General features: G+C 38.7%; 1 protein-coding gene across 4 annotated transcripts in view; it reads right to left on the bottom strand.

The window, feature by feature from the left end:
• The window catches only part of RCAN2 (regulator of calcineurin 2), an 88472-nt gene that overhangs the window by 40357 nt on the left and 20390 nt on the right, over positions 1-27725 (bottom strand). The window contains exon 1 of one of the 4 annotated variants that reach the window (XM_061990095.1): positions 547-633. The exons of the other annotated variants lie outside the window; for them this stretch is intronic. Within the exon in view, the coding sequence (XP_061846079.1) occupies positions 547-633 (87 nt within the window). Of the gene's footprint in view, positions 1-546; positions 634-27725 lie in introns of those variants that run through there. 4 annotated transcript variants of the gene reach the window in all.

Raw genomic sequence — 27725 nt, 5'->3', positions numbered from 1 at the left:
CTGAGCCTTACATTTAAGCATTGTTTTTGAGGTATTCACATGATACGTAAAATGCACAACTTTTTGGATTCTTTTATATTGCAGATGCACTGAAATACTTGCTACAAACTTTTAACCCCTTGTAGAAAAATTATACCTGTATGTATGAAGAAACAGCCACTGTTCAACTGCACAAAAACATCTGAAGATTCTCAACACCGATAAATAACAATTCCAGCAAGGCTGATCTAAAAAGTATTTCAGCAATATTAACAATGAATGATTTGTTATGAATATGAAACCTGCAAATGCACAGATGTCAGTTACATAACCCTTTTCTTATATCATTAAAGAGTAAACACCAGCCTATTCTTTCAGCTTATCAAAACAGAGTAAAAAGCAGGCATATTTCTCTCCCCTAATTAACAGATTTTTTAACTGCGTGCCTTTTACTACCTCAGCAGAATCTCATCTGCCTCCTTATTCTGAACTGCTACATACAAGTGCTTATTGCTCCCAAAGGCTTTTCTAAGAAGCATTTGTAACAAAAGAATTGTAGGAGCATACCTTAACCTCTTGGTTGGCAAAAATTTCCACATCAACCCCACAGGCAACCAGAGTGGAGACATCACAGTCCATGCTACAGGCTGGCATCCCCCCTTTTTGTACACAGAGTTAGGAAACCTCAGAGTAAAAAAATGATTGGAAAAAAATGAAAGGGGGGAAAAAAAAAAATCAGTCTTCAATTCTGTACTGCAAGTCAACAGTCCAAAATTCTGTTTCAATGCTGACAATAACTGCAAGCTTCCGACATCAGCTCTTTGCACTTAACTGAGTTGCTCCTTGCCTTCCCCTCGTACACCCACCAACTGAGCAGGCACAGCATAGTAACAGCGCTATTCCATCTCTCACAGCAATGACATCACCACAAAGACTGACATAAGCTAAATCTATTTTTTCAACCCTTTTATCTCTAGGCAGCACAGTGGATCAAATTGAACATGATTATGTGCTAAATCTGAACTCGGACTAAATCAATTCAAGCAGCGTTCACTGGCAACTGAGTCATAGCTGTTGTTTCAGCTGAGTGTTTATGTTGGCAAAAAAGATCGCCTGACACTGAAAGCTCCACTCTAACGTCTAAATCAACCCAGCATTTAAAGCCACTAAGCTCAAGGTTATGTTGATTACTTTATTATGCTTTAAAATCTACAGCAGAGCACTGAAGATTAAACAAAACAAATCAAAACAAAACAATGAACCCCTCAGCATTCTGCTGTCACTAGTTCTAAGTGGTCTTTTTTTAATAAAGCACACTATGCAGCCCTGCACATGAGATTAAAAACATCTAGTCCTGTCATCGGGAGTGATGAGCATACCGCTAATTTGGTCCCAGTATTTAAACATACAAGTTGCACTATGATTCACCTTCAGAAAGATCAGAGGCATGTCTCAGTGTGATTTGGAAAACAATACCCTTTCAAAAAACAGAACATGAAGATTTCCCTCGAAATTAGGGCTGTACACTAGGCAACTTTTATACCACCTGTCTTTAGGGCTCTTTCACAAATGTACTCAACTGAAAGAAACAAAGACAAAACATTTTGCACTTGCTGACTCTGTGGTCTGTTTATTCTTTCATGATAGAAATAAAATATCTATAAATTAAGGGCTTCTAAAGTTTATCTTTATCCCAGACTCTGAGCATTGTTTTTCCTCTAACTTTCCATTCTCGTGATCCATAAATTACTTTTAATTGTTGCGGGCCGAGAGATGACATTTATGGGTAAATCAGCTTAACAGGCAGAATTAAAATATTTAACTACTGCAAGCTGGCAGCAACGTCAGATACTTACACAGAAAAGCTGGGATCTCTTATTAGAATATTCTTTTCCAAATTCTATCAAATGATTTGTCCACTTTTTAACTTGCATTTATAGTGGCCCCCTCAGCAGTACTCACCAACTACAACCCAGCAATAAAAGTTTACAGACCAAGACTATACTGATAACAGAAATGAATGCACTCATAGACAGCAGCAAATGAATAAACATGGTTTATCAATTGTTTTGTATGTTAGCCACTTGAACACTGTTGGGTTTTTTCATAAACCACAGAAAAAAAACACTTTAGAAAGAATGTGCAGTTAACATTTTAATGCATATCTAGAGGAATTTTTATTCATATATTTAAGTATCAGCAATGGAAAAAACATCAGAAAACAACGAAGTTACTAAGTGGTTATATCAAAGAGCTGGAAGGAAATACTGAAAGCAAAGACGAGTCACGTATATCTGAGCCTAATGAAAGTTTTATCAGCAACAGACCTACAGGACAACAAGACCGTAACAAACATTTGAGAAAAGAAGAGATCAAGAATCAGATGGTGTTGACCGCTAAGGTCTAAGAAAGGTAACCAAAGTGACAGTGATGTGCTTGGCCTGAGTGTGGTTTCATAGAAGCAACAGAAGAAAAGATCCCACAATCCAGGGCTACCTTGGATGTTCCATAATCTTTTTTTTTTCTTTTTTTTTTTTAGGACTGTCACCTATCAATAGCCCATTACCTTCATCTTCTTGTGAAAACTGGTTATGTGGTATACAAACTGACCTGTTCCACTTCATGATTCTTCTTGCACTTCTACTGTTTACCTCCTTTCAAAACAAAATCATTTGAGTAAGGAAAGCTTATTGAGATCACAATAACTTTTATTACTGAGATCATGATTACTTCCAAGTGTAGGGATGGACTCCCCATCCCTGGAACTACTGCAAAGCCATGTAGCTGAGGTGCTGAGGGACATGAGGTAATGGTGGGATTGGCAGTGTTAGTGGTTAGACTTGATGATCGTAAAAGTATTTACAAACAAAATGGTTCTATGATTCAATGATTTCTCATCTCTTCTTGCCTATTTCTAAGCACAAACTACCTTTTTTCCCCTCAAAAACCACTGTAGCTCTCTAAGGTATTTTAGTGAGCTTTTTGCAGAAAAAAACTTGGCAATCAGGTCTTATCTTTGAATCAGCAATGCCCTTCAAAAAGTTTCTAAAATCAGAAAGGAGCTAAGTCACGTTGCAGCCAGGGATAATCTTGCATTCTGGATTTGTACAGTGCCTGGGATAACGCAGCCCTAGTCTACAACCTTTACTCCTATGAGTGAAGTTTTTGGTTTTCTACAGCGTTACCACAGTTATAGCTCTGTCTCAGCTTGATACGTATAAATAGCACCACAGATTTAAGACCTTTCAAGCTCAACTGTTAAGCCATTAAAACAACTTGTGCCAAATCTCAACCCTCCTTTAGCAAGCAACCTACTACTGAGTTAGTCTTAGGATAACTTTGCTGTGCTGTACCTGCACTTCACAGTAATATCGTTCACTTTGTAACCAAAAATACCAGCTAAATTCAGCAGCAACTGAAATTTTTTTGCTCACTGGATGAAGTTTGAAGCATTACTACTAGGAATAAAGGGCTTCTTTCTGTAGCAGCTTTGTTTGCAGGTGCAAATCATGTGAAGGTGCTGTACAAATCCAGAACAATAAAAAGAAAGCCTACATCAATGACCCTTTGATGCTTGAATGGAACACTGTAAATAGATTCACATTGTGTTCAACTCAAAAGCTTTTAATTAAATGCATCTTTATCGATCTCATTCAGCCTACTACACAAGTCAAAAGTATTTAAACCAAACTCCCTTATGTACCTGTTAGAAACATACTTTTACAAATACCATCCTGTTTTTTAACAGAATTATAAAATACTTTCAAAAGCCCATCAAAAATTAGGAACGTAAGAGACAGTCCTGGAAAAAGCACATAAAAAAGACAGTTCTTCCAGTTCCCATGTCTGCAGCAGAAGATAAGAAGGGCCACCAGATATATTCTTTAGAAGCAAAGTTAGCTTATTCAAAGAAGTCTTTCATAAAGACATAAAATGACAGTGGAGTACTGAAGACTGAGTAGGGTTCAACTCAGCCATAGAAGGAAAAAGGACATGCATAATTATTTAACTCTTGATGAAAAAGTCTAAGATTCCATTTATGTCAATTAGCAAACTTCTCCAAGAATGAAATCAACAGCTGAAATGAGTGTGTAAGCCAGGAGAAGCCTATCTACAACAACTTACTCCCTTCCTAAGTTCTAGATTATTCTCTAAACTTCATGAATTTTCAGAGGCTAAGGAAGATTCTGTGATTCTGCATGTGTAAGCAAAAATATAAAATAAGGCACCTAGAGCATATTTGAGCCGCCCAAAGATAATAAATAGATTAATTATACATCAAATAAAGTATAGAGAGAAAATTTAACTGGATTTATAATAAGGAACAATGAACTAGCCAACAGACACAAACCCACTGACTTTTCCCAGATAAGTTTGACCCCTAAGCCAAAGTCTCTACAAATTCTAAACTGTCAACAATTGTGACCAAAAAAAGAGAACTCAAATTAATCTCTTAAGAAATAGTAACTCCTGTGGTGTGAAGATTTTTAAACACACAGAATTTTGTCCAGAGGAAAAAAGAAATCAGAAATTTAATTAAACTTAGAATAACCCTAAATCAGTAAGTTCCTCACACATGCAAAACTCTAGAGTTTCAAAACTCTCTAACTGAGCCCTGCCTTAGCTGGCGTTGATTTTTGGAAAGGTAAGTTTTCTGTATTTTAAGTGACATTTTGCTGTTCCAGAGGTAACAACTTTCCATTAGTCACACTTAAAGCTCTCAGAATCAGAGGGTCCAAAAGTCAGAAAATAAAACAAATCATAAACACTATGAAGGAATTCTCCTTCCTTTAGTAAAGGCAGTATCAAACAACTCAAAGACCCACCTACAATAACATGAGAATATTTCAGTGTCTATGTCATTTAGTCAACATCATTTAGTTGGCTCATTTAGCTACATACAAGTTGTAACCCTGAATCAGAATTGTTCAATTAATTTTAACGTGGCAGTATCATTCACAGTCCTTAGCTTCCAGGTATATGCAGGGAGGTGTGAGTGGGTGGAAATCGATGCATGTGTCTTCTGTCTACTGGAAATGGTTACAAATGGGTCTCTGTGCCAGATTCACACAGAATAAGAACTGCTACAGCTCCAGATTACAGAACGCGCTCTCTCATAAAGCTTAGAGAAGAGCAGGTGGAAAGCTGTGCAAAGTAATAGGACCTGGGGGTGTTGGTCAATAGCAGCTGAACATGAGCCAGCAGTGTGCCCAAGTGGCAACAAAGACCAATGGCATCCTGGCTTGTATTAAAAGTAGTGTGGTTAGCAGCACCAGGAAGTGATTGTCTCCATGTACTCAGCACTGATGAGGCCACACGTCAAGTGCTGTGTTCAGTTTTGGGGCACTCACTGCAAGAAGGACACTGAGGTACTGGAGCATGGCCAGAGACAGGCAACAAAGCTGGTGAAGGGTCTGGAGAACAAGAAGTCTGATGAGGAGCAGCTGAAGAAACTGTTCATCTTAGAGAACAGGTGGCTGAGAGGAGACATGATCACTCACTACAGCTCCCTAAAACGAGGCTCTGGTAAGCTGAGGGTCGGTCTTTTCCCCCAAGTTACAGGACAAGAATAAACAGCCTCAGGTTGCACCAGGGAAGATGTAGATTGAATATTTAGAACAACTTCTTTACCAAAAGGATTGTCAAGCAGTGGAAGAGGTTGCCCAGTGAAGTGGAAGTCCTTATTCCCAGACGTATTTAAAAGATGTAGATGTTACAATTAGTGGGGGCTGTGGAAGTGCTGGATTTATAGTTTGACTCAATGTTAAAGGTCTTTTCTAACCTCAACAATTCTATGATAAAAGGAGATGCTGCAGTTCAGAATTCAGAATGTCCTTGATTCAGCTGGTGCACAGATGCCCACCCACAGAATACATAATATGCACATGAATCCCTGATAACAGAAGAGGGTCACAACCTTGCAGTGAAAGCTAATTTTATTTGCAGTCTATCTACATAGTATCATGGATAATTTGCAGAGGTTTCAGTTTTAAATTAAGAGCACTAAACATAGATCTCTATCTCCTGGTGTATATATATATTTATATATCTTACCATCATAGGTGACAGATTTGGGACCTAATTTCAATGATTCAGCAAGGATTACTAATGCAATGTGAGATACCTTAGGGTATCCAATGATAAAGGAGTTCTAGAAAACCTCTCATCTGAACCATCAACCAAAGGGTCCCAGAGATTCTTTAGGATATGCAAATTCGCACTCAGCACCTGTATTTAGTCAACTAGATGCTTCTTGTTCAATACATTCAACAGACATGAGTTGGATTTTGCTTACCAGTTACTGGATGTGTAGTTTAGGGTGCGCTGAATTGCTCTCTAACATCCACTGATAGCTAACCAGATTTCCAGCAACCACAACAAACTTAAACAGTGCACATGTACATATGTATAAACTGACATTAAAATTAAGCATTGATTTTTAACTGAATCCTCCACATGATGTTACCACCATGCCTCAATTTCTTCAATGAAAAGACAGGAATAGTGATAGTTACCTCTCACGCAGATGTATGGCAGTGTTAATGAGCACACGTTAAATATATCCCAGGCAAATTTCTTATCAATAGATTATGTCATCTTTAATTTCATAAAATTACAGAATGACCAAAGACTGCAAAACAGGTGAAGGGCTTACACGTATTTTCTCTTGCAGTACTTGAAAACAGAATTAAAACCAGGTCATACATGAATTCTATGAGACTGCCACACCTTGGTCAATGCTCCAAGAGCTGCAAGAAACTCAGAGGTCTTGGGCACCTTCTCAGTTCACGTTGGGAAGATGGAGGCACTCAGAGGCTGACACAAGAGCAAGATGCTAGAGATAGGATTCAGCTCTTCACAGAGCTACCTGTGTGACCTTGGATAAAAAGCATGCAGGAACACACATTCAAAATAAAACACAAGGGCTCTCAGCCCGTTTAAGAGTGAGCTGGGCAGGACAGGTACTTATCATTACTGGACATTAAATAATGGATGATGCAGGCTGGAATGGGTCTGTAATACTCCTGTCTAAAAATATGATTTACAGTTATCCTGTTAACAGTTTCAAAATGTATTTTTACGTCATTTCCATTTACCCTTGTTTCAGACTAGCAAGGGTATTTAACATGCCTGTATGTTTTCCTTGTCATTTGAGACGCTTCATCACAGCAAAATGTCCTTGAAAGAAGAGCCTGGAATACCAATGCTCATTGCTGTGAGAAAGACCAACCTTATCTCTCAACTGCAGCTCTGCACAGGACACGCAGGTGAGAGATTTAACGTTTGTGCTGAGAGAAGACAGTGCTTACTGCCAAGCTGGAAAATGCAGTCCAGTACAAAGGAAAAAAAAAACAAACCAAAAATGTCAAACAGTATGCAGTTAGACATCAAATAATGAAGCAATGAATAACAGATTTCTTACTTAACTGCTATTTTAGCCTGATATTATAGGGTCGGTATTTATTTTTGCTGCAACATTTTTTTAACGCAGATAGTCTCCTATCCAGACAGAAAAAAAAAACAAGTGTTGATACTTCAAATTTGTCTTATACAAATATCAATTCTTGTCTTCATTACAGAGAGAAAACACTATCTTCAGTTTTGAAGACTTCACTGCTATTTTTTTTAGTTTATATTCAAAGGACAGATAATGATCAGATGATAGTATGAGACTCAAAAGTTATACAGAAAGCTCCTCCAGTGAGTCTAAAGTGAAATGTGAAATCCGTTACAGAAGTTGTGGGTTTTTTTTTTTTTCCCCCTCTAGAACATAGAAAAGTTATAATCAGAAAATAAAAAAAACCCCAACTTCTCAATAATTCTAAAGTACTAGTGAACTTACAGTGTATTTATAAAATGCATTTATCCAAGTCCCTCTCCACAAAACTGATTTCATGATTTCACAAACAAAAGACAGACCCCACTGGCTCGTTCAAGAGCCTGTATCTTACTGTGATAATAGGAAATATCAGATTTAGTTTTCCCCTTTTTCCTAAAAATAACTTCCCTGCTAGAACTTGAGAACAGTCTTCCACTGACTCAGCCCGGTAACGGAGCAGATATTTGCGCTTAATTTACTCAATATTTCAGTAGTTTTTATAAAGCATAATATATCTCTCAATTAATATTGACAAAATTTTTTAAAAAGAACTAAAACAGAGCTAGTTCCCACTTAGTCATGTCACACTGCATCAATAAAGGTGTGTAGTTAAAGCTCTAAACCATTTAGTTAGTATATATGTTGGTTTATTCTCTAATAAAAGGGCCTTACAATGAATTGTCAATATTAAATTAACAGTAATGAAGTCACAGATACATTAGAAAATACAAGCGATAGAAAGTTGATCTTCTTTCAAAGCAATTTATCTACATTTAAATAATCAGCTTCCTTCGAATTTCCTTCCAACATTCAAATAATCAGCTTCCAACGAATTTGGATTCGTTGTTTACAGCTCCGTATGTATGCTGTTATCTAGCACAAACAATCTAGTAGAAGAATCACAGAATGGTAGGGGTTGGAAGGGACCTTTAGAGATCATCTAGTGCACCTCCCCTGCTAAAGCAGGACCACCTAGATCAAGTCACTCAGGAATTAATCCAGGTGAGTTTTGAAAACTTTCATAAAAGATTTCCACACCCTCCCTGGACAACTGGTGCAAGGGCTCCCTCACCTGAACAGTAAAGAAGTTTTTCTGAAGTGGAACTTCTGTGTTCCAGCTCTTTTCCTGTCACTGCAAGTCCCATCACTGGACACTACAGAAAAAAAAAAAATGCCCCCTCCTCTTGACACACACCTTTAAAATACTTCTTAGTATTAATGAGGTCCTCCCTCAGTCTCCTCTTCTCCAGGTTTAACAGTCCCAGGTCCCAGAGCCTTTCCTCATATGAAAGATGTTCCAATCCCCTGATCATCTTGGTCGCCCTGTGCTGGACTCTCTCCAGAAGTTCCCTGTCTCTCTTGAGCTGGGGACCCCAGAACTGGACATAGGACTCCAGATGAGGCCTCACCAGGGCAGTGTACAGGGTGAGCAGAACCTCCCTTGACCTGCTGGCCACACTCTTCTTGATGCATCCCAGAATGCCACTGTTACTTAGACCTTGAAGAGCTTTCTTCAAAGACAGGAAGGGGAGAGCCCAAGTATTGGCTCCAACTAAACTAGTGCCATTTCAGCTTTTGGATTTTGTTTTGTTTGGCTTTTTTCATTTAACTTTAACTTAGTTTTAATCTTGAAAATCAGGTTTAAAAAAGGAACCTTTAAATTTTATCAGTTTTAAACTTGAAAAACAAGGCACTACTTTTTCTGTGGAGTTTCTTGTTTTAAAACACTTTCTCATCCTCAGATTTTCATTTATTTTATTGCATCTTACAGTCTTCTGGTTGTTTCACATGTACACAATCCCAGCATGTGAGCTTGCCAGACTTTGGGAATGTGCTGATTAGTTTAATAGTGGTTACATACATTTCATCCTAAGACTAATTCCTAAACTGTACCTGCAGTTGTATCAGTAAACTAAATATGCCAGGAATACTCTAAGCTTAGTTTTGAGATCAACTAGCACACAACAGTCTGCATCTGTGATTGTTTTGTAGGCCAGTGGTACCAGCAGTCTCCAGCCTGCCTACAGGGACTAATCTCAACTGCTCTGGAGCTATGTCCACACCCTTAGACAAGGATTCTTGATCTTACTGATGTAGATGTCAATTTTTAAATTTTTGTTTCTTCCACTTCCACACACACTTTAACAGTCAAAGATAATTTATAGAGTCTAATGGACATGTTTATACTATCACAGAATCATTCAGATGGAAAAGACCACCAAGTCCAACTATTAACCCAGCACTGCCACATCCACAGCTACACTCAGCACCTCATCTACATATCTCTGAAATACCTCCAGGGATGGTGACTCCAACACATCTCTGAGCCTGGGCAGTCTGTTCCAAAGCTTGACAACCCTTTTGGTGAAGAAGTTGTTCCTAACGGCCAATCTAAACCTCCCCTGCTGCAACTTGAGGCTGTTTCCTCTTGTCCTGTTACTTGTAGCTTGGGAGAAGAAACTGACATCCACCTGGCCACATCCTCCTAGTTGCAGAGCACAAAAGGGTCTCCCCTCAGCCTCCTTTTCTCCAGGCTGAACAACTTCAATTCCCTCATTCACTCCTCATAAGAAGGTTATCTGTTTTATTCTTAAACTGTGCTAAAACATTCAAACTGCAAAGGTGATGACTCCACAAACCAAAAATGCTAGATGTCAGAAAACTCCACAAAGTTGTAACTTCAATCTCAAAGCAACTACCTTTGACTTCTGCATGCCAAGATATAGAGATGCAGGCCTGTTAATCTGGTGAAGTTGTTCTCGATAGTGCAGTCTGTAATGCTGTCCAAGATAGATTTAAACATCCAAGTGAGTAGCTGAAATTATGTTAGAATCAAAGAAATACAGAATCATTTTGGTTGGAAAAGACCTTGAAAGATCATTAAGTCCAACCATTCACCTCACTGCCAAGCCCACCACTAAACCATGTTCCTCAGCACCTGATCTACATGGCTTTTAAATACCTCCAGGCATAGTAGGACAATATACATTTACCTTCTACTGAGTTCTGCATTTCTAACTGTGACTACTTGTGTCCCAGTCATTTTCTACTCTGAATTCTGCTCGCAACTTTATCACAACTCGTGAAACAATGTATGTTTAGATATTTTTATATTTCTTCACAAATATGATCTTCAAGTTACTTGAGAAAACTTGGTGATGATTCAACTTTAATCTGCTAATTATTTTTACAATCTCTTAGCAAGAATTCAAGGTAATATTCTGTTCTAGTTATATTAATCAATTCATGAAAAAAATGGATACAGCTCTAATACAGAATCTACAGCTTTTTCTTATACAGGGAACTAAAGTTTGTCACATAGCTATAGATCATTTAATTTTCTCTTTATCCAGTTAAATTATAACTATGCAAATAAGATATGAAGAGAGAGAATGGCAGCACTAAAGCATTCACACCATCAAGAGTTAATCCAATAGCCTCTGTTTGCATATAACGCACAAGATCCCAGTTTAGGGGAAAAAAAGTCTCACTAAAAAGACCCACTCTTGTCCACTCTGTGCTCTTTGATGCAAGGTGCTCTGTGCCAATGTTTACCATAAAACACGATTTGACATCATATTTTGGAGATTACCATTTGTTTCACAGCTTTCCTCTATAAAGGAAACTTTTTTCTGTTCAGCATAAAGCAAGTAAGCTTTACTGTAGAAAGGTGGTTGTTTACTCGTTGTTGGGGGAAAAAAGCAAGTATTAATTTGTAATTTAATATGCAACTTTAAAATAGTATCTATAAATTTTAGTCTTGAGCTTTTACCATCAAATTTTCATACTCAATCTTCTAATTTAAGATGGACAAGACAAATTCTACTTCAGTTCACTTGACGTAATCACTAATTATTTTCCAATTTCCTCACACCACAGAGATCCAGTTAGACTTAAATATTACAACACATAGCATGAGGCATCTTGGTTGTATCACCTGCTTCAAAGGATCACTTGGAAATACACAGGTTTCATCAACTTGAACAGGACGAAATTCATGCTCCAGAATGGAGCTAACAGAGGAAGGTCACAACTCTCTAAATCAGCTCTTAAAGGACTGCTAAAAAGTACTCTAATATTGGAGGGTATCAAATGATAGCAACCACTTCTCATGGAAAAGATACATCCTGCAGCTAATACAGACTTATTCCCATTCTAAATCACTAAGCCTGTATCTTGAGTATGTTTATGTTTCTATGACACAAGGAAGCAACTGAAGACAGTTAGAAGCCAAGAAACATTCCTTGAAGATAAATGAATTGGAACTTGAACAAGAAATAATTTCTTATATTTTGGACAGAACAACCGAAAGACTTTTTTATTTCCTGTTCTGTCAATGTTTTTTTACCATCTTAGAATATTATTTTAATGTCTGGTTGCTATTTACAAAATATTGTTCATATATCAAAAAATGTAGCCAAATTTCTAAAGGGACATGTACCAGACCACATACAGTAAGCAGACTTTAATAACAAAATTTCCCCAGCAAAACAATTCCTACATCAAGTTGCAGATTGTTGCAGGTCAGACTGGCTCATATTCGGTTGTCCTAAGAGAAAGCCATTGAAGTCTTCAAGCCATCACATTCAATGTAGTGATGGCCATAGTTGTACACAAATTGCACACAGAGGTTTAAAAGAGCATCTTGCCAGTCACTGAAAGGCACTCATCAGTCTACCATCTAGTTAGGAGTCAGGTAGTGCAGTGGTCATGAAGCAGGGGCAAGGTACAGTCACACAGTCTCATACTGATCCCACTTTTGCAGCAACATTAACCAACAGGGACTAAACATTAGTTGCTAAAGATACATATTCTGGAATCCATAGAGATAGTCCCAATTGGCTCCCTTGTTTCTGTAAAGATACAAGAGAGAAGGTAGATGACAGACAGAAAAGTTTCTATATTAAGATCCACTTCCATGTGGTGTTAGCTACAAAACTATAAGCTAAATCTTCAAAAGCTATTAAATATCGTAAAAGGGATTACAGGTTAAGAAGTATTGCTCTAGAAGTAATACTAAAAAAAGCTGAGTGAAGAAATAAGATTTTAAAGTAAGATTTTTTTAAAAAGTCAGGAAAATAATGAGGAGAGATCTTTTCCTCTGTTTATAAAAAAAAAAATCTGTGTCCTCTTAACACTGATTTTGGAATCCACGGGATTTTTGCATGCTGCAACTAACACAGAATAATATTTTTCATTTATATGTATGAATATACTTTTAATATGTACTCCTGACATAGAATTTAGTTGCACAGAATTCCTTTTGTGTGGAATAGAAGTATTATTTCCTTTGGTGAAAAGGAAGCTAGAGGCGCTGTTATTTTCTACTTGAATTTGTTAACTAACAGACCACAGAAGAGCTTATATAAATAAAACCAAGCTGAAGTCCATGTAGTTTTAAATTCCAGGAACAGAAACTGATCTCCAACCATGACTTCAGTTTTCAAAACTCCAGATGACAGAACTACACCCAAGTTCCTTTCTTTCTGCCACCTCAGGCCTTCTCCACTTATGACCGTATAGAATCTGCCACGATCCAGGAAGCCAATTCTTGTTGAATGCATTATTTACAAATTCTAATAAAAAAACATCCAAAACTTTCACCTCAAGTCAGAGGCAGTGTGTTAGGGCAACCTCAAACATGATCAATTTGGGGTTTTGTCATACAACCACACAACTGGACAAGAATAATAAACACAGATTTCTTCAATACAAGTAAGAACAGCTGTAGGCAAGTACAATCCTACACAACTTGAAGAGATTTTTTTGGAAGAAATTTTGAGAAGGGTCATTGCGATTTCAACACTAGAAAGGCAACAAAAGTTTGAAGTTTATCTCTTTTTGAAGAAAACCTTTATAGATTTTGTCTAGCATGGTTTATTTCAAATAAATAGGGGTCACATACAATAAATCATCTGATACAGTACTGGACAGCAAATTGTTTGTTAATGCACAGGAGACAGGACTGGTGTATGTAGAAGATGACAGCACTACCTTCAGTGCGAACAGAGGAAGTACCAGACCAGGGGGAGGCTATTAATACCACTCCCATTGAAGTGGATTATTAGAAGTAATTTTATCTGGCATATTAATAGCAGCCCACACATGACTCATGAAAACCCACACAACAAACAAGCTCTCACAAAACTGCCAATGGCATAAAGTCTTCACAGCACTGGAAGACGACTTCGCAGATCAGCAGCATAGGTGAGGTAACTAACTAGCATTTGAAAAAAGCCAACCAAATCTCAAGTTTCAGCAGCAGAATATTTTTAGGTAAAGAAAGACAAATTACATCACTTGACAATGCCTCAGCTCAATACTCAGTACAGTTTAAGAAGAGATAGGCAAAAGATGATGGTGGCATGGCAAACAAATACACATTTGTCATGAAGTAATAAGCTCTGAGATGTCTGTGTGACTGCTAAGAGGATAGCATGATTAGCATTGTTGTTGGAAAGAAAAGGACAAGAATAATTTGAAAGATTTTTTGGTGAAGTATGGGAGGGAAGAAATGCAAAGAAAAAATGTGATAAACTTGAAATGGAACTGTAAAATAGTGGCATGAATACATGAGTGTGTCGGTGCTGGAGAGAGGGAAAAAGAAACTGAGCACATTCCTATTTCATACCATTTTGTGTCACCTGATAGATTAGAATCATGGTCACCATGATGAGTAAGGAAGAAGCTGAACAGCAACACTGAAAAATCAAATAGCATGGGAGTCGGGAAAAGCAAGAACATGCTCAGCTCAGCTAAAAGATTACTATGGCCCATAGAAGCAGATGGAAAGAATAGTTCTAAAAGTTGAAGTTTGCTGAGAGTAGATAAAATTAGATGGATTGGATGCGTCTGTCACCTGGAATCAGGGCAAAGATACTGTGGCACACTCAGCACAAAAGAACAAAAAAGACGTCAGAAAAGGAAAGTGAACAGGAGTTTGGTTTCAGTCATTCAAGCTTTTACACTGTCAGCAAAGAACACATAAGTGTCCATGAAAACAGGCCAGCTGCACTGAAGGAGCCAGATAAGAATTGGGAAGCTGAATCCACTCCAACTTTTGTGACTGAAGTCAGGTGAAAAAAGGTAATGATCAAAAGGCAACTTAAAGAGTGTTCCTACCAAAAGGGACAATGAGCCATGGAGCAACAATAGGTTATATCCCATCAGTAAATTGGAAATACAATATCAAATCCAAGTCTTACAGGACGTCATTAATAACCTAAACTAAGAACACAGAAGCTAATTTACTTTCACAGAGTCTGATTTTAATTTGGGTAAAACTTCAAGAAGTGCCCAAATTTGTGCAATAAAATTATTTCAATGACTTAAATCAGTACAAACAATTGATCATTTAAAATTGAATGGTCTACAGTAATTAACTTAAACGTGGGCAAAGAAGAATCAGAAGTCTAATACTAGCACACCGTGCTGATTCTACCAAGAAAATTGTACTTCATACGCAGCTTTTATAGGAATGCTTTATAAGAACAGCCTTAAGTTATAAGAACAGTCTTTTTATTTAAGAGAAGAAATGCAAGTTAGAATCAGGGAATAGTTGAAGCTGCGAGGCAAGTCTGGAGATCATTTAATCCAACCGCCTGCTCTGTGCAGGGTCAAACTAAAGCAGGTTGGTCAGTGTCATGGTCAGGTTTTGACCATTTTTTCAAAGACTGGGAGAGTCCATCATTGCTCAAAGCAAGCTGTGCTAGCACTTGAACATCTTAGCTTAAAACATCTTAGTTTAAAAAAAAAATTAAACATTGTTTTTAATATTTAAATGATTTTTTTTCCCCATTTGTGCCCACTGCTGCTTTTCACAGAAAAACCACTAAGAATTCTTTCTTCATCTTCACACGTCTCTCATGAGGTATTTTATTTACCCACCCTGATAAAGCCCCCTGAGCCTTCTCTTCTCCAGGCTGAACTACCCCAGCTCTCTCAGCCTCTCCTTATATGTTGTTCAAAGTCTCTAAATCACCTTCATAGCCCTATGCTGGACTTTCTCCAGTGTGTCTGTGTCTCTGGTATTGGAGTGCCTAGAACTCTAGATCTAGAACACAGCACTCTGATGGGTCTCACCAGCACTGAGCAGAGGAAAGGGATCACCTCCCTCAACCTGCTGCCACCGCTCTTCTGAGTACACCCCAGAATGTCTTCAAACTTCTTCACCACTGACATGCACTGCTAGCTCGTGTTCAATTTGGTGTTCACCAGGATTTGATGGCTACTTCTATTAGGCTGCTTTCCAGACAGTCAATCCCCACCATAACCTGGAGCATCAGGCTGTTTCTCACCAGGGAGAGAACTTCATATTTCCCTTTGCTGAACTTGAAGGCCGTGGTAGTCCATTTCTCCAGCCTGCCAATGTTCCTCTTAATGGCAGCACAGCTGCCTGGTCAATCAGTCATCCCTCCTGACTGTATTGTCTTGAGAACTTGCTGAGGGTGTACTTGCTCCCATCATCCAAGCCATTAACAAAGATGCTACACAGTACTGGCCCTTGTGGAAACCCCTGGGATGTACCACCAGTTCTGGATCCCTGGCTGGACTTTGTGCTGCTGGTCATAACCCTTTTAGCCCAGCACTTTAAGCCACTTTTCATTCTACTTCATTGTCTACTCATCTAGTAAATATTTCATTAATTTGTGTATGACGATGTCACAGGAGACAATATCAAAAGCCTTAAATAAACATCTACCTCTCTCCCCTTATCCATTGAGCTAGTCACTTCATCACAAGCCACCATCAGACTGGTCAAGCACAACTTCCCACATATTTAAGGAATGAAACAAACCCCATTTTAAACTTTTGTTTCCCCTTCCTACTAGTTGCCTTTCTGTACCCTCTGCTTTTTTTTCCTGTCTCTCCATGTCTGAGTTCAACTAAGCATAGCCTAACTTATATGCAGATAGCTGTTCAGTAGCTCCACAATAGACATGCACAGATCAGAAGATAAAGTAATAGGATATTCACTTGTGTGCCAAAAATATATTCTTCTTTTACAACATTTGAATTTACATGATTAAGAATCATGCTAACATGGCCTCAGCCATTCTTCATTATTCTAAATATCTCCAAGCAGATGAGAAAAAACACTAAACTTCAATGTTTCATGTACACAACAGTATTTTAAGGATTTGTCTATATTTGCATTTAGTTCAGGTAAGGACTCAGCTTTTTGAAGTAAGCCTCCTGACAAATCCCACCTATCACACTTTGGTTTATACCAGTGATCAGGCTGTGGCTGCAAACTGGATTTCATGGCACAAAGAAATTACTGACTTTGCTGAATGATCTTAAAATGCCAAAAAGTAGAATATTCACATGCATAAATCAAAACTACTTTCTTGGAAATACCAATAATACCACTTACACAGCATGTCATAGAACAATAGAATAATTTAGATTGGAAAGGATCATGTAAGTGTAGCCTCCTACTCAAGGCAGCAAGAGCTTCAAAGTTAAATTAGATTGCTCAGTCTTGTTCATTCCAGTTTCAATTCTTCAAGGATGGAGATTTCTCAGCTTCCTTCAAAAGTCTGACTCACTGTTTAACCCCCTGTGAAAACTGCTTTTTCTGATATCCAGCTAGAATTTCCCATATCGCAACTAATATGCTGCCTTCTGTCCTTTCACTGCGCACAGGTTGGATTGATGAACCAAACCCAGCTGTATGAGGTTCAAGAAGGCCTAGTGCTGGGTCCTGCACTTGGGCCACAACAGCCCCATGCAATGCCACAGGCTGGGGATATGTGGGTGGAAAATTGCCTAGCAGGAAAGGACCTGGGAGTGTTAATCAATAGTGTCTGAATGTGAGTCAGCAGTGTGGCCAAGAAGGCCAGTGGCATCCTGGCCAGTGTCACAAATAGCTGTTAAACATTGGAACAGGCTGCCTAGGAAGGTGGTAGAAATATTTAAAAGCTAGGTATGATAAGGTGCTGGGGGACATAGAATCATTTAGTGGTGGGCTTGGCAGTGTGAGGTTAGTGGTTGGACTCTATGATCTTAAAGGTCTTTTCCAACTGTAATGATTCTATTCTAAGTATCAGGCTATCACAGAGGACAGCTAGATTCCTCCCGAGTCTTAACCTTCTCCTCCCCTGACTGAGCAAACCCAGACCCAACAGACAGCCTCTCCCTGTGTTACGTGCTCCTTCAGCATCCCTCTTGAGGTAGTCTACATTTTTTTTTTATAGGAGACCCAAAAAGAGGACACTATTCCAGATGTTGCTTCACAAGTAAATAAATCTCCTTCTTTAGTCTGCTGGCTCTGCTGACTTAGCATAAGCCTATCATGCAGTTAGCTGTGACTGAAGACTAGAATTTGAATATTTTAAAATACAGAAGTCTGACGGTGAGAAAATGGAAATGAAACACAGTTGGAAGCAAATTTACCCATCTACTGCATCCTCCATCCAGCAATAAAGCTACTTGCCCTCTGATTCCCTGAGAAGTCTTTCCTACACGTCCACAGTCTGTTTCTACTCCCAGCTCTTTGCAAGACTCTGTTGCACTGCAGGTCTCTCCCATCCTACTTCGCATTCTGGAAGTCTGCCCTTCCTAGTGCTCAGTTGCCTCCAAGGTAGAAATAACATCTCTTTGACTGTCCATCAGTTCAGGTTTCAGGGTCCACCAGCTCACTGAAGGCAAACCGAGGTTTATCTGTAGGCAAATTCCATCCATTAAAAAACTAACACCTCCAACAAATAACATACTACTAATAAATATTCAAATACAATGCAAATACCACCTGTTTCAGAAGCACTTCAAAGAGCTTTGAGTAAGACTGACTTGTCCAAATTCTTACTCGATCTCATTCATAAGCTGAGGATGTACAGGAGGCATGGACTTAAAATAGGTTCAAAGCTTGCTGAACAGATGGGTAGAAATGCTAGTAATTAAGTGCTCAACATCCATTTGGCAACAAGTAACAACCAGAATATCGTAAGGGTCAGATTCAGGGTAGATACCGCTCAGCACCTTCCTAAGTACTCTGGACATGACAAATTGTAAACCTGATGAAAGTGCAAATGACAGTAAAAAAGAGAGTAAATTAAGGGGTATAGTAAAATAACAGGTAGACCTAAGTTCCAGCTTGGGAGGTGTTGCTTGGGTAAAAATTCTTTCACTTGAAGGGCAATGCAGCACAGATGCCATCTACCCAAAGTAGTTGTACAGTTTCTTGGTATTCAAGACATGATAAAGTCAGTGCAGACCTTATCTAGTGCTGACAACAGTCCTAACTTTAGGCAAGAGGCTGGGCAATATGCTCACTGCCCAGGACAGCAATGATAATTCAGGGAACAGTCCTAGGGAAACAAGGCATATATTGGTCCACTAAATGGATGCACCAAATAAAATGCTTGCTATTCTGCTTAGGTAAATGGATAACTGTTACTACCCTCAAACTTTAGAAGGAATTTGATTCTTAATTACTACTTGCATGAGGAAACACAGGCATGTTTGTTTGTCAACTCCAAAAAACCTCTCACACAGAGAAATCAAAGAATACAGTAATACAGTAATAATACAACATACTTTGCATTGACAAGAGCTTATAAAACACTCCCTTGCTTTTGTCTGACAATTCTGTCAAGCCAACTCCTGAACTATCAGTTAAATGTCCTTACAAAGATACTGTAATCCATCACTACATTCACCAAGCTGTGAATTACCATGTAGTTCATGACAGTGGCTTTTGAGTATACAGAGACATTTTTTAACCTCGTAGGCCTATAGGCTCCTCCAGCATTGCCAAGACATATACAGGATTCCAGTCAGAAGTAGTAATTTTGCAAAGAAAACATTCAATGACATCTCCTGTACACTGTTCTATACTTGACCAAGTTTCTTGTACCCAATTTTATTGTCTACACTGCTCCTGTAACATAGTTCTTTGAAGTCTGTTAAGACTTTCTACTGGCTTTCTTAAAGTTACCTAACTTTTCTGCTAGCCCCCAAAAAAATAATTCTGAAATGGAAGATAACTATTTTTCTGAAGTATGTACACACATTACATGCATATGTACAAGTAATAACAAAAGCAAAATGAAAAAGCCAAACTAGCAGGAAGATTTATTATCTGCCTTTACATACTAAGAAAACAGAAAAGAGTAATCACTGCACTCAGTTTATGTTAATATATTTAAGAGAATTCCTTCTATACCCAGTAAAGCTATTTTTTAATACTACCTAAGAGCAAGACTTTTGTAATTAAGTGGTCTGGCTCGGGATTCATTGAAAAGTCAAAGCTGTATAAATATGAAATATCACCTAGATCACTTAAGGTATTACAGAGGGACATGAGTCATATCTACCAATAAAATGTTCCTGGCATCACTAGGGCTTTATTATTCATTTTGTTTCTGTTTATTCCTCTGGGGTCGAGTACACTGAATTAGGTGCTGCACTAACAAGCACCACAGTTCTAACTTGCTTAAGATACAGTCTAAGTTACAGTTAAGGAAAGTAAATGAAGTAAAACAATGAAATTATCAGTAAAGAAGACATTAGCTTAGCATTTGTAACTTTCTAGTTAATAAATTCTAGGAAAGGTTTTCTGTTGGCAAAACTTCTATTTAATATTCTCAGAGTATAAACTTTTAAAGGCTTCATGCAGCAGACTACTGCAGGAAAAATGGCATTCCATATGAATATGGGCATCAAATTCAGCTCCCAGTAGAGAGTTGCAAAAGCAACTATCCACAGCATGGATTCCAAATTATCCACAAAGGATTTTCTACTTATTATGTGTCTTGGATCATTTCCTTTATAGAGAGAGGTACAAATATCATTGTGTCAGCTGGCAAGAAGAACAGAGCTTATACAATCCAGAACTAAACATACTGGAAGCAAACACTGACCAGGAATAGATGAGGGTTAAAAACCAAGCAAGAATCAAAGATATTTGAAGGCTATTTTACCTATGTAGTCTTGGAGGGGGTTTTTTTCCAAAGTATGGTGACAGTAGTTGAGAGAGTATGTGGCATCACATCCAAATACAAAATTATTTGAATTACAGGCATATAACAAGTGGAGAATTTAAGGAATCATTAAGAAGCAGAAGTGTAAAGAAGAAGCCCTCATATGTCCTTTCCAAGCTTTCTAAAAGGTCCTTACTGTCACTTTGTGGAAAGTCTATTTAGATGGGTGAGAGATTCCAATTGTGAAAAAGAAAACATCCTAAAAGTTAGATAAAACTTGACATATACAAAATGTAGGTTGAGAAGCAGAGAGCTTCCCTCACAAAAATAAGATACTGTCTTTTTCTTAGGCAAGCAGTATGTTCTGTGCAGTCAAAGTACCCAACGGAAGGAGAAGACTACTGTGGTTACATTAGTTTCAGTGCAGACGTGGTTCTTAGGAGAAGAAAACAAAAGAAATTTAAGCTTCCCGTTTCAAGGCAGGGCAGAGGGTTGACCTTCATCATAAATAACATGCCCATCAGCAACATTGGTAGAGTACAGAAAGACGACAAAACTAAATCTTCATAAACAGGACTTGCATTTGTTCCAAGTGCCTCATTTGTGCCATAGGCTTCTATTTTTCTGTAATTCAAGTTCTTGTGCACCGATTTCCACCGTAATTCCCTATGGGTTAGCTTGTAAACCCTTCCAACACATTCTAGACCTCTTTTCCCAGGCACCACTCTATGATTGTCCCATGTGTTTAAAAGGAATCAGCCACAAAATACAGCAATTCATCTCGTTAGAACAAGATTTTTCTAAACATTGAAAAAAAAGTTCATAAAGTTCAACTGTGTAACTCCATATTAAGTGCTTGTCTAAAATCTCTCACATTTCTAGATTCAGGTTACTGTCATCACTACAGCAGTGAAGCTATTTCATCAGAAGTTAGTTAGCACAGTAGGACACCCATAAAGTCTTAAACAAATATGAGACTGAAAGACATATATAAACACACACATAACACAATGGAGATTTAAAAACACATTAGGGCTCTGAGCTCAGCATTAGAAAGTATTAAAAGCAATTTATTAATGTAAAGCATTGAGAAGCAATTGGTTTCCTATAGTGCTTATATCAATACTTGCTTTTTGGAAGACTGTCTTCAGCATTGCAGAACACTTAAATTTCAGCTGCATCAAGTTCTGTTGAAACCTTGGAGATAATTCCTACTCAGCTTCAGTTCAACTGCAATGTACAAGTTGGCAGTGTTTTAAGTCAGAGTGACTGTATAAAATGTCTGAAATTTTGAATAACTCAAGTTTCATGGATACAAACGTACAGTGGTAAGGCACACCAACAACACAAACAAGCTTTTATAAAACAGATTCTCCCTTAGAAATATGTTCCAATTAAAGTAATTTGAAAATTAGAACCTATATCATGAAATGACAACACAGAATATGCACATGGCAGCAGTTTTACAATTGGCAAGAAGCAAGACAGGTCCGGAGGAAAGCAAACGGAAGGAGTTAAAAAGCAAATGTAAAGGAACTGTATGAACTCCCATTTCAGGTGGTTTTGCATATCTGTCTGACAAAGGGGGCAGGCATCTATCTCAAGTATTTAGAAGGCAATAATGATGAGAACTCCATAGGATTTTTTTGTCCAGTCAAAATGGATTTCAGTAGAAAACCTCAGGTAATCAAGAACCAAAAACTTTGTAGAACAAAATGCTAGTTTAATTATCATCCAACCCTACAATATTCAAATAGAACTTTAAAGGAAAAACAGACTCAAGTTCTTAGAAAGAATAAAAACAAAAGCTGGAAAATTAATCTTTGTTCTTGTATCTCAAGCACATACCTTCACAGCACTTCTGTATTAGTGTTTCAGTGACCTCATTTTGGGTTAAAGGCTTACAAATGTTCTGGTTTCGTCCTTACATGGAAAAAAAAATCCAGAATTTTAAACATTTTGCTAGATGCAAATAAAGCTATGTAGGAAATAAAGGAATTTTGATGGTATCAACTGGCTTTCAACTATTAGTCTCCTCTGTAGACACGATATCTTCCACTGTGGTTTGGAAGATCAGGTAACTGGAAGAAAGAGTGTTTATAAACTTCTCTCTACACTCTTTCCTGATTTACTTGCACTGTAAAGTTCAACACTTTAATGCCAGACACAGGTGGATTCAGACACTAGTAAAACATCTTTAGGATATCATTGCTGGCACTTGAAGTTGCACTGCTTTCCATCAGGATCTGCCTTTGCATAAATCTGCTTTCAGCAGAGTGTCTCTGGAGTTCCCTTTGATTTACTTTAAGGTCTCTAAGGTGGACCCAACCTTTAATTTTGCATAACTCTCTAAAATGCGTTTTGTCCTGCACTAGATGCTTCTAGAATTATCATCTCTATTTCACATGCAATACTTTGGTGAGTAATCAGCCTTAGTCCTAACCATATGTTCACTTACGCAATCCCCAATATCAAGATATTATCACATCAGAAATCTCCAGCAGGCTTCAACTGGTATCAGGACACTAGAGCCACTTCTACGTAACTAAAGTCCAGTCCCAAGCCCTGAGGCCAACCATGAGGGATTAGCAAGAGCAAAGCTACTGTGGCCACAGTGCAGGACTGTTCTTCAGTATCTAAGCAAGGTGGGTTGACCAGGGTTCTGGTGACAAGAATCAGACAATCCCGGTCACAGAAAGCAATGGAAACAGCTCCAGGTCTACCCAGGGAATCAGGAAGAGAAAGAGATGGGACCAGAGTCAAAACTAAAAAGGCTATATAACACAAGTCCAAGACTACAATGTGTGTCCAAGGACAGGACTTTGGACAGGTAAGACATATGCAACTGTTCAGGTCAGGAATGTAGGCCCCATCATGAGCTTTAACAGAGCTCCTATACTAATAAACTGAAGTTGAGACAGTAAGTGAAGATGGCTGGTACACTTGGGGGCCTGACACAAGCCACCATGTGCTGGTCACAGCTATGCTATTAAGTGATAATTCAATTATTTCAAGGAAACTGTTCACTCTTAGCTTCTGAAATGGCTGTTGGGGACAATCACTGGAACCACACAGACTCCTAGACTATGCCTGGAAGTTGTTAGGGAAAGTGCAGTTTGTCCTCAGTCAAAAGCATGCCATAGATAGTTGAAAACATTATCTCACATCATAGTACTGGAACCCTCATCAGAACCTTAATTTTCAGCAGCAACACAGCCCATGACATAGCATTAGGTATTACACTTTCATGCTTATTAGAATTGAATTGCTTCTGAGTAGATACTCCCTGACTTTCTGTCAAGTGAACCAAACCAATACATCAATTTAGGCTTTCAATAGAACTATGACTAGAAAGGCAAACCCACAAGTTTCCCTTTGAAACCAATTTAATGGATAGGCTACCAACTACTCTAGGGTCTAGCTAAATAAACTGCACTGCTCCAGTTTGCCCCTTCTCTCAGCTTTGTTACTAAATCAGGTATAGCAAACTACTTATGCTACCTTAATTGGTGGCACCACTGGTATATTTGCTGAGGCCAACAGAATCTCTTTTACCAGGTCTGCAAGCAAGCACAATAAAGAAATTATTTTAGTCTCACTTCCTAGCTACATACAGGATGCTATAGACAGAATATAACTAAGTTCAGAAATGTAAAAAAAGTTGAAAAGGTTAAAAAGTACATGGCTAGAAGTTAAGTTCATCAATGAGCCACAATACACTGTGAAAATTAAGATCTAGGTTCAATGTAAGCAAAACCACTGCAAAAGAACACTGACAGTAATAATGATTACTCTGTAAAACTATTTTGCAGGGATGAAGTGAAACATTTAGTGTGAAGACTTCTGTGCATATTGCACAGAACCAGCCAAGATTAAAAAAAAAAACCCAAACCTATTTTGTACTTAATATTCGAGTGGCAAGGTGTTTAAAACGCCATTCCTTAACATACGTTATCCTTCCTCCTTCCCATAGCTGAAGAGCTATGCGGTACCTGAAAGAGACAGCAGATGGCAGCCATGGCACTTGACACAACACACATTCTAATGTCCTTTAGTTACTGCACAGTGGATTGATCACATGGAGTGTGTGGTGGAGTTCTGTACCAACCAGGATTTTCCTTTATGCAGAAAAAATCGTCCAGAGCAGCTATAAATTAAGGTTGTCTTCACTATCAAGATGACTTCCTGCATGACTATTATGTACAATGAGAGACCACAACAAAGCAGAACAGTGCTTCTCACTTTCATAATTTTTAATTCAAATTCAACTATATTGATGGTTTTACCCAGTTTTCGAAGTGATGCATGTGTGAAATCCAGTTTCAAATATTCTCCTTTACCCTTCTACATGCATCTAAGATATGACCTTAAGAAAAAAAGAAAAAACAAACACCCACACACAGATGGTGATTCAGGTGTACCATAAAAGCTCAAAACACAGAAGATAGTAACAAGAAACTAAAGTTTTCCTAAAAGTCAATATCGCAGAACACTGACACAAGTTGTTTTATATGTCTGGGGTTTATACACCTGTAGCAGTCCATATGCTACAAGAACATGGACAACGGATGACTTAAGTTCCCTCAAAAGCAAGGGAAGGCAGGCAAGGCATTATTAACTATTCATGCAGAAGTGGAAGAAAGGTGTGTACCAAATATTTCAAGGACGTCAGTCAACTCAGAAACTGTATACTGCATATTTGTGGGTATTCACAAGGTTCCACAGGGATCAATTCTGGGGCCAGTCTTGTTCAACACCTTCATCAACAACCTGGATGAGGGGACAGAGTGTACCCTCAGCAAGTTCCCTGATGACACCAAATTCGAGGACTGCAGAGAGAGACCTGGGAGTCCTGGTTGACAATAAACTAACCATGATCCAGCAATGTGCCCTCATGGCCAAGTAGACCAATGGCATTCTGGGATGTCCAGCAGGTTGAGGGATGTTCTGCTCTACTGTGAGGGAGGTTCTGCTCTACTGGATGTCCAGTAGGTTGAGGGAGGTTCTCCTCTACTATACTCTGGTGAGGCCTCATCTGCAGTCCTGTATCCACTTCTGAGCTCCTCAGCTCAAGACAGACAGGGAACTTCTGGAGAGTCCAGCGCAGGGCCACCAAGATGATCAGGGGACTGAAGCATCTTCCTTATGAGGAAAGGCTGCAGGAACTGGGGCTGTTCAGTCTAGAGAAGAGGAGACTGAGGAAGGACTTCATTAACACTCACAAGTGTTTAAAAGGTGTATGTCAGAGGATGGGGCAACTATGGCCAGAACTGTGGCCAGTGGAGTTCCACAGGGATCGGTTCTGCGGCCAGTCTTGTTCAACATCTTCATCAACGACCTGGATGAGGGGACAGAGTGTACCCTCAGCAAGTTCCCTGATGACACCAGACTGGGAGGACTGGCTGATTCCCCAGAAGGCTGTGCAGCCATTCAGTGGGATCTCAACCAGCTTGAGAGTTGGCCAGAAACTCATGAGGTTCGATAAGGACAAGAGCAGAGTCTTGCACCTGGGGAGGAACAACCTCATGCACCAGGACAGGCTGGGGATTGACCTGCTGGAGAGCAGCTCTGCAGAGAGAGACCTGGGAGTCTTGGTTGATAATAAACTAACCATGAGCCAGCAATGTGCCCTCGTGGCCAAAAAGGGTGTGGAGTCTCCACTGGAGGTTTTCAAAACTCACCCGAACACATTCTTGAGTGACCTGATCTAGACAGAGCTGCTTTAGTGGAGGGATTGGACTTGATAATCTTTAGAATTCCAACCCCCACCATTCTATGATTCTATGATTATATATTTGCAGTTAAAAAAATCCAAAACACACAAACCCCTAAAACACTCTCTGTCTTCACATGATTTTCAGCTTATGAAGAATTTCCTGAAAACAGTGTCTGTCAATATTTGTGTTCAGACTTCAACACCACCACACTCCATTCATATATACTACCAGAAAAAGTAGTTGGTGGCCTGTTTTTTTACACTGGAATAGTTCTCAAAGTACAGATCCGTGTAAGACTTACTAACAAACAGGGAAAAAAAAGAACAAATGGAGTGGATAATTACAAGACTGTACTGGGAATGGAAGATATGAGTTTCAGAAAAAGCTCATCTTAAATTGCCTCGTTTATAATGTATTAAAAGTTATTGCATTGATAAGGAATAACTACATCTCTTTCTGGCTTAAGACTATTGCAAATATCAGATAAGTATTTATTTCTTAGACCTGAACTAAAAGCATGCAATGCACGTACAGTTTGGATAAGCTACTTTAAATGGCTGCCTTCCCTCTCACTACACAATGTCAATCGTGATCATTATGCTTCAGAGAAACAAAAAGATTATAGTGAAGTACAGTTTTAAATAGATAGTCTGAGCTATGCTTCAGTAAAAGACAGCTCCACAAAAATTTCAAACTTTAAATGCATGCATAGGACACTGCATCTGCTATATGTAGGTCATACAACAGTAGGGAGATAGAAGAACTTCAGTTTCCAAACTGTCTTAATCTATCAACTTTACAATCAGTAATGAATAAAATATATTTTATATATATATATATATAAAAATATATATAATCACTATTCAGGAGAGACTTTTATCGTGGCCTTTAAAAAATCAGCCCCATGGTGCACCTCAGTGTTACTGAGACTTTCAAAGAGGGGCCAACTCCCTCTTAGGGGCTGGCACCTTATTTCCTCAGCATGTTCTGAAGTTGTCAGTTTTGCTCGTCCCACGTTAGCCAGCCACACACTAAAACATGGGGATAAGTTACCAAGTTTCTCCTCAATATTAGTTCCCGTCCCACTAAATGCAACATTTCTAAATGATTGCATGCAGCAGCCTTACAAAGTGATGCGTCCCTGAGTGACCTGATCTAGGCAGACCTGTTTGAGCAGGGGGATTGGACTACATGATCTTTAGAGGTCCCTTCCAACCCCTACCATTCAGTGATTCTCTAATATCTTAATGCTTTTTAGACTAACCACAAAACCAACTGAGGACAAGGTGTACTGATCTGAATCCACCCTGCTGCAGTGCAGTAAATGCCTTCATTACTTTCTTGCCTGGGATACTGCAATTTCTTTTTCCCCATCCTACTGTCATCTTCCCCTCCATCTCATTAGCCTCTATCACATGGAAAAGGTTTACTTCATCCCTCCGAGACAGAAATATTACATCTACCATATTTGCAATGCCCCTGCTTCTGTATTAAGTTTCAAAG

This window comes from Colius striatus, chromosome 2 (assembly GCF_028858725.1).
Source record: "Colius striatus isolate bColStr4 chromosome 2, bColStr4.1.hap1, whole genome shotgun sequence".
In the NCBI taxonomy this organism is placed as follows: domain Eukaryota; kingdom Metazoa; phylum Chordata; class Aves; order Coliiformes; family Coliidae; genus Colius; species Colius striatus.
The sequence above is the reverse complement of the archived record's forward strand: the minus strand, read 5'-3'. Positions and strand labels throughout refer to the sequence as shown.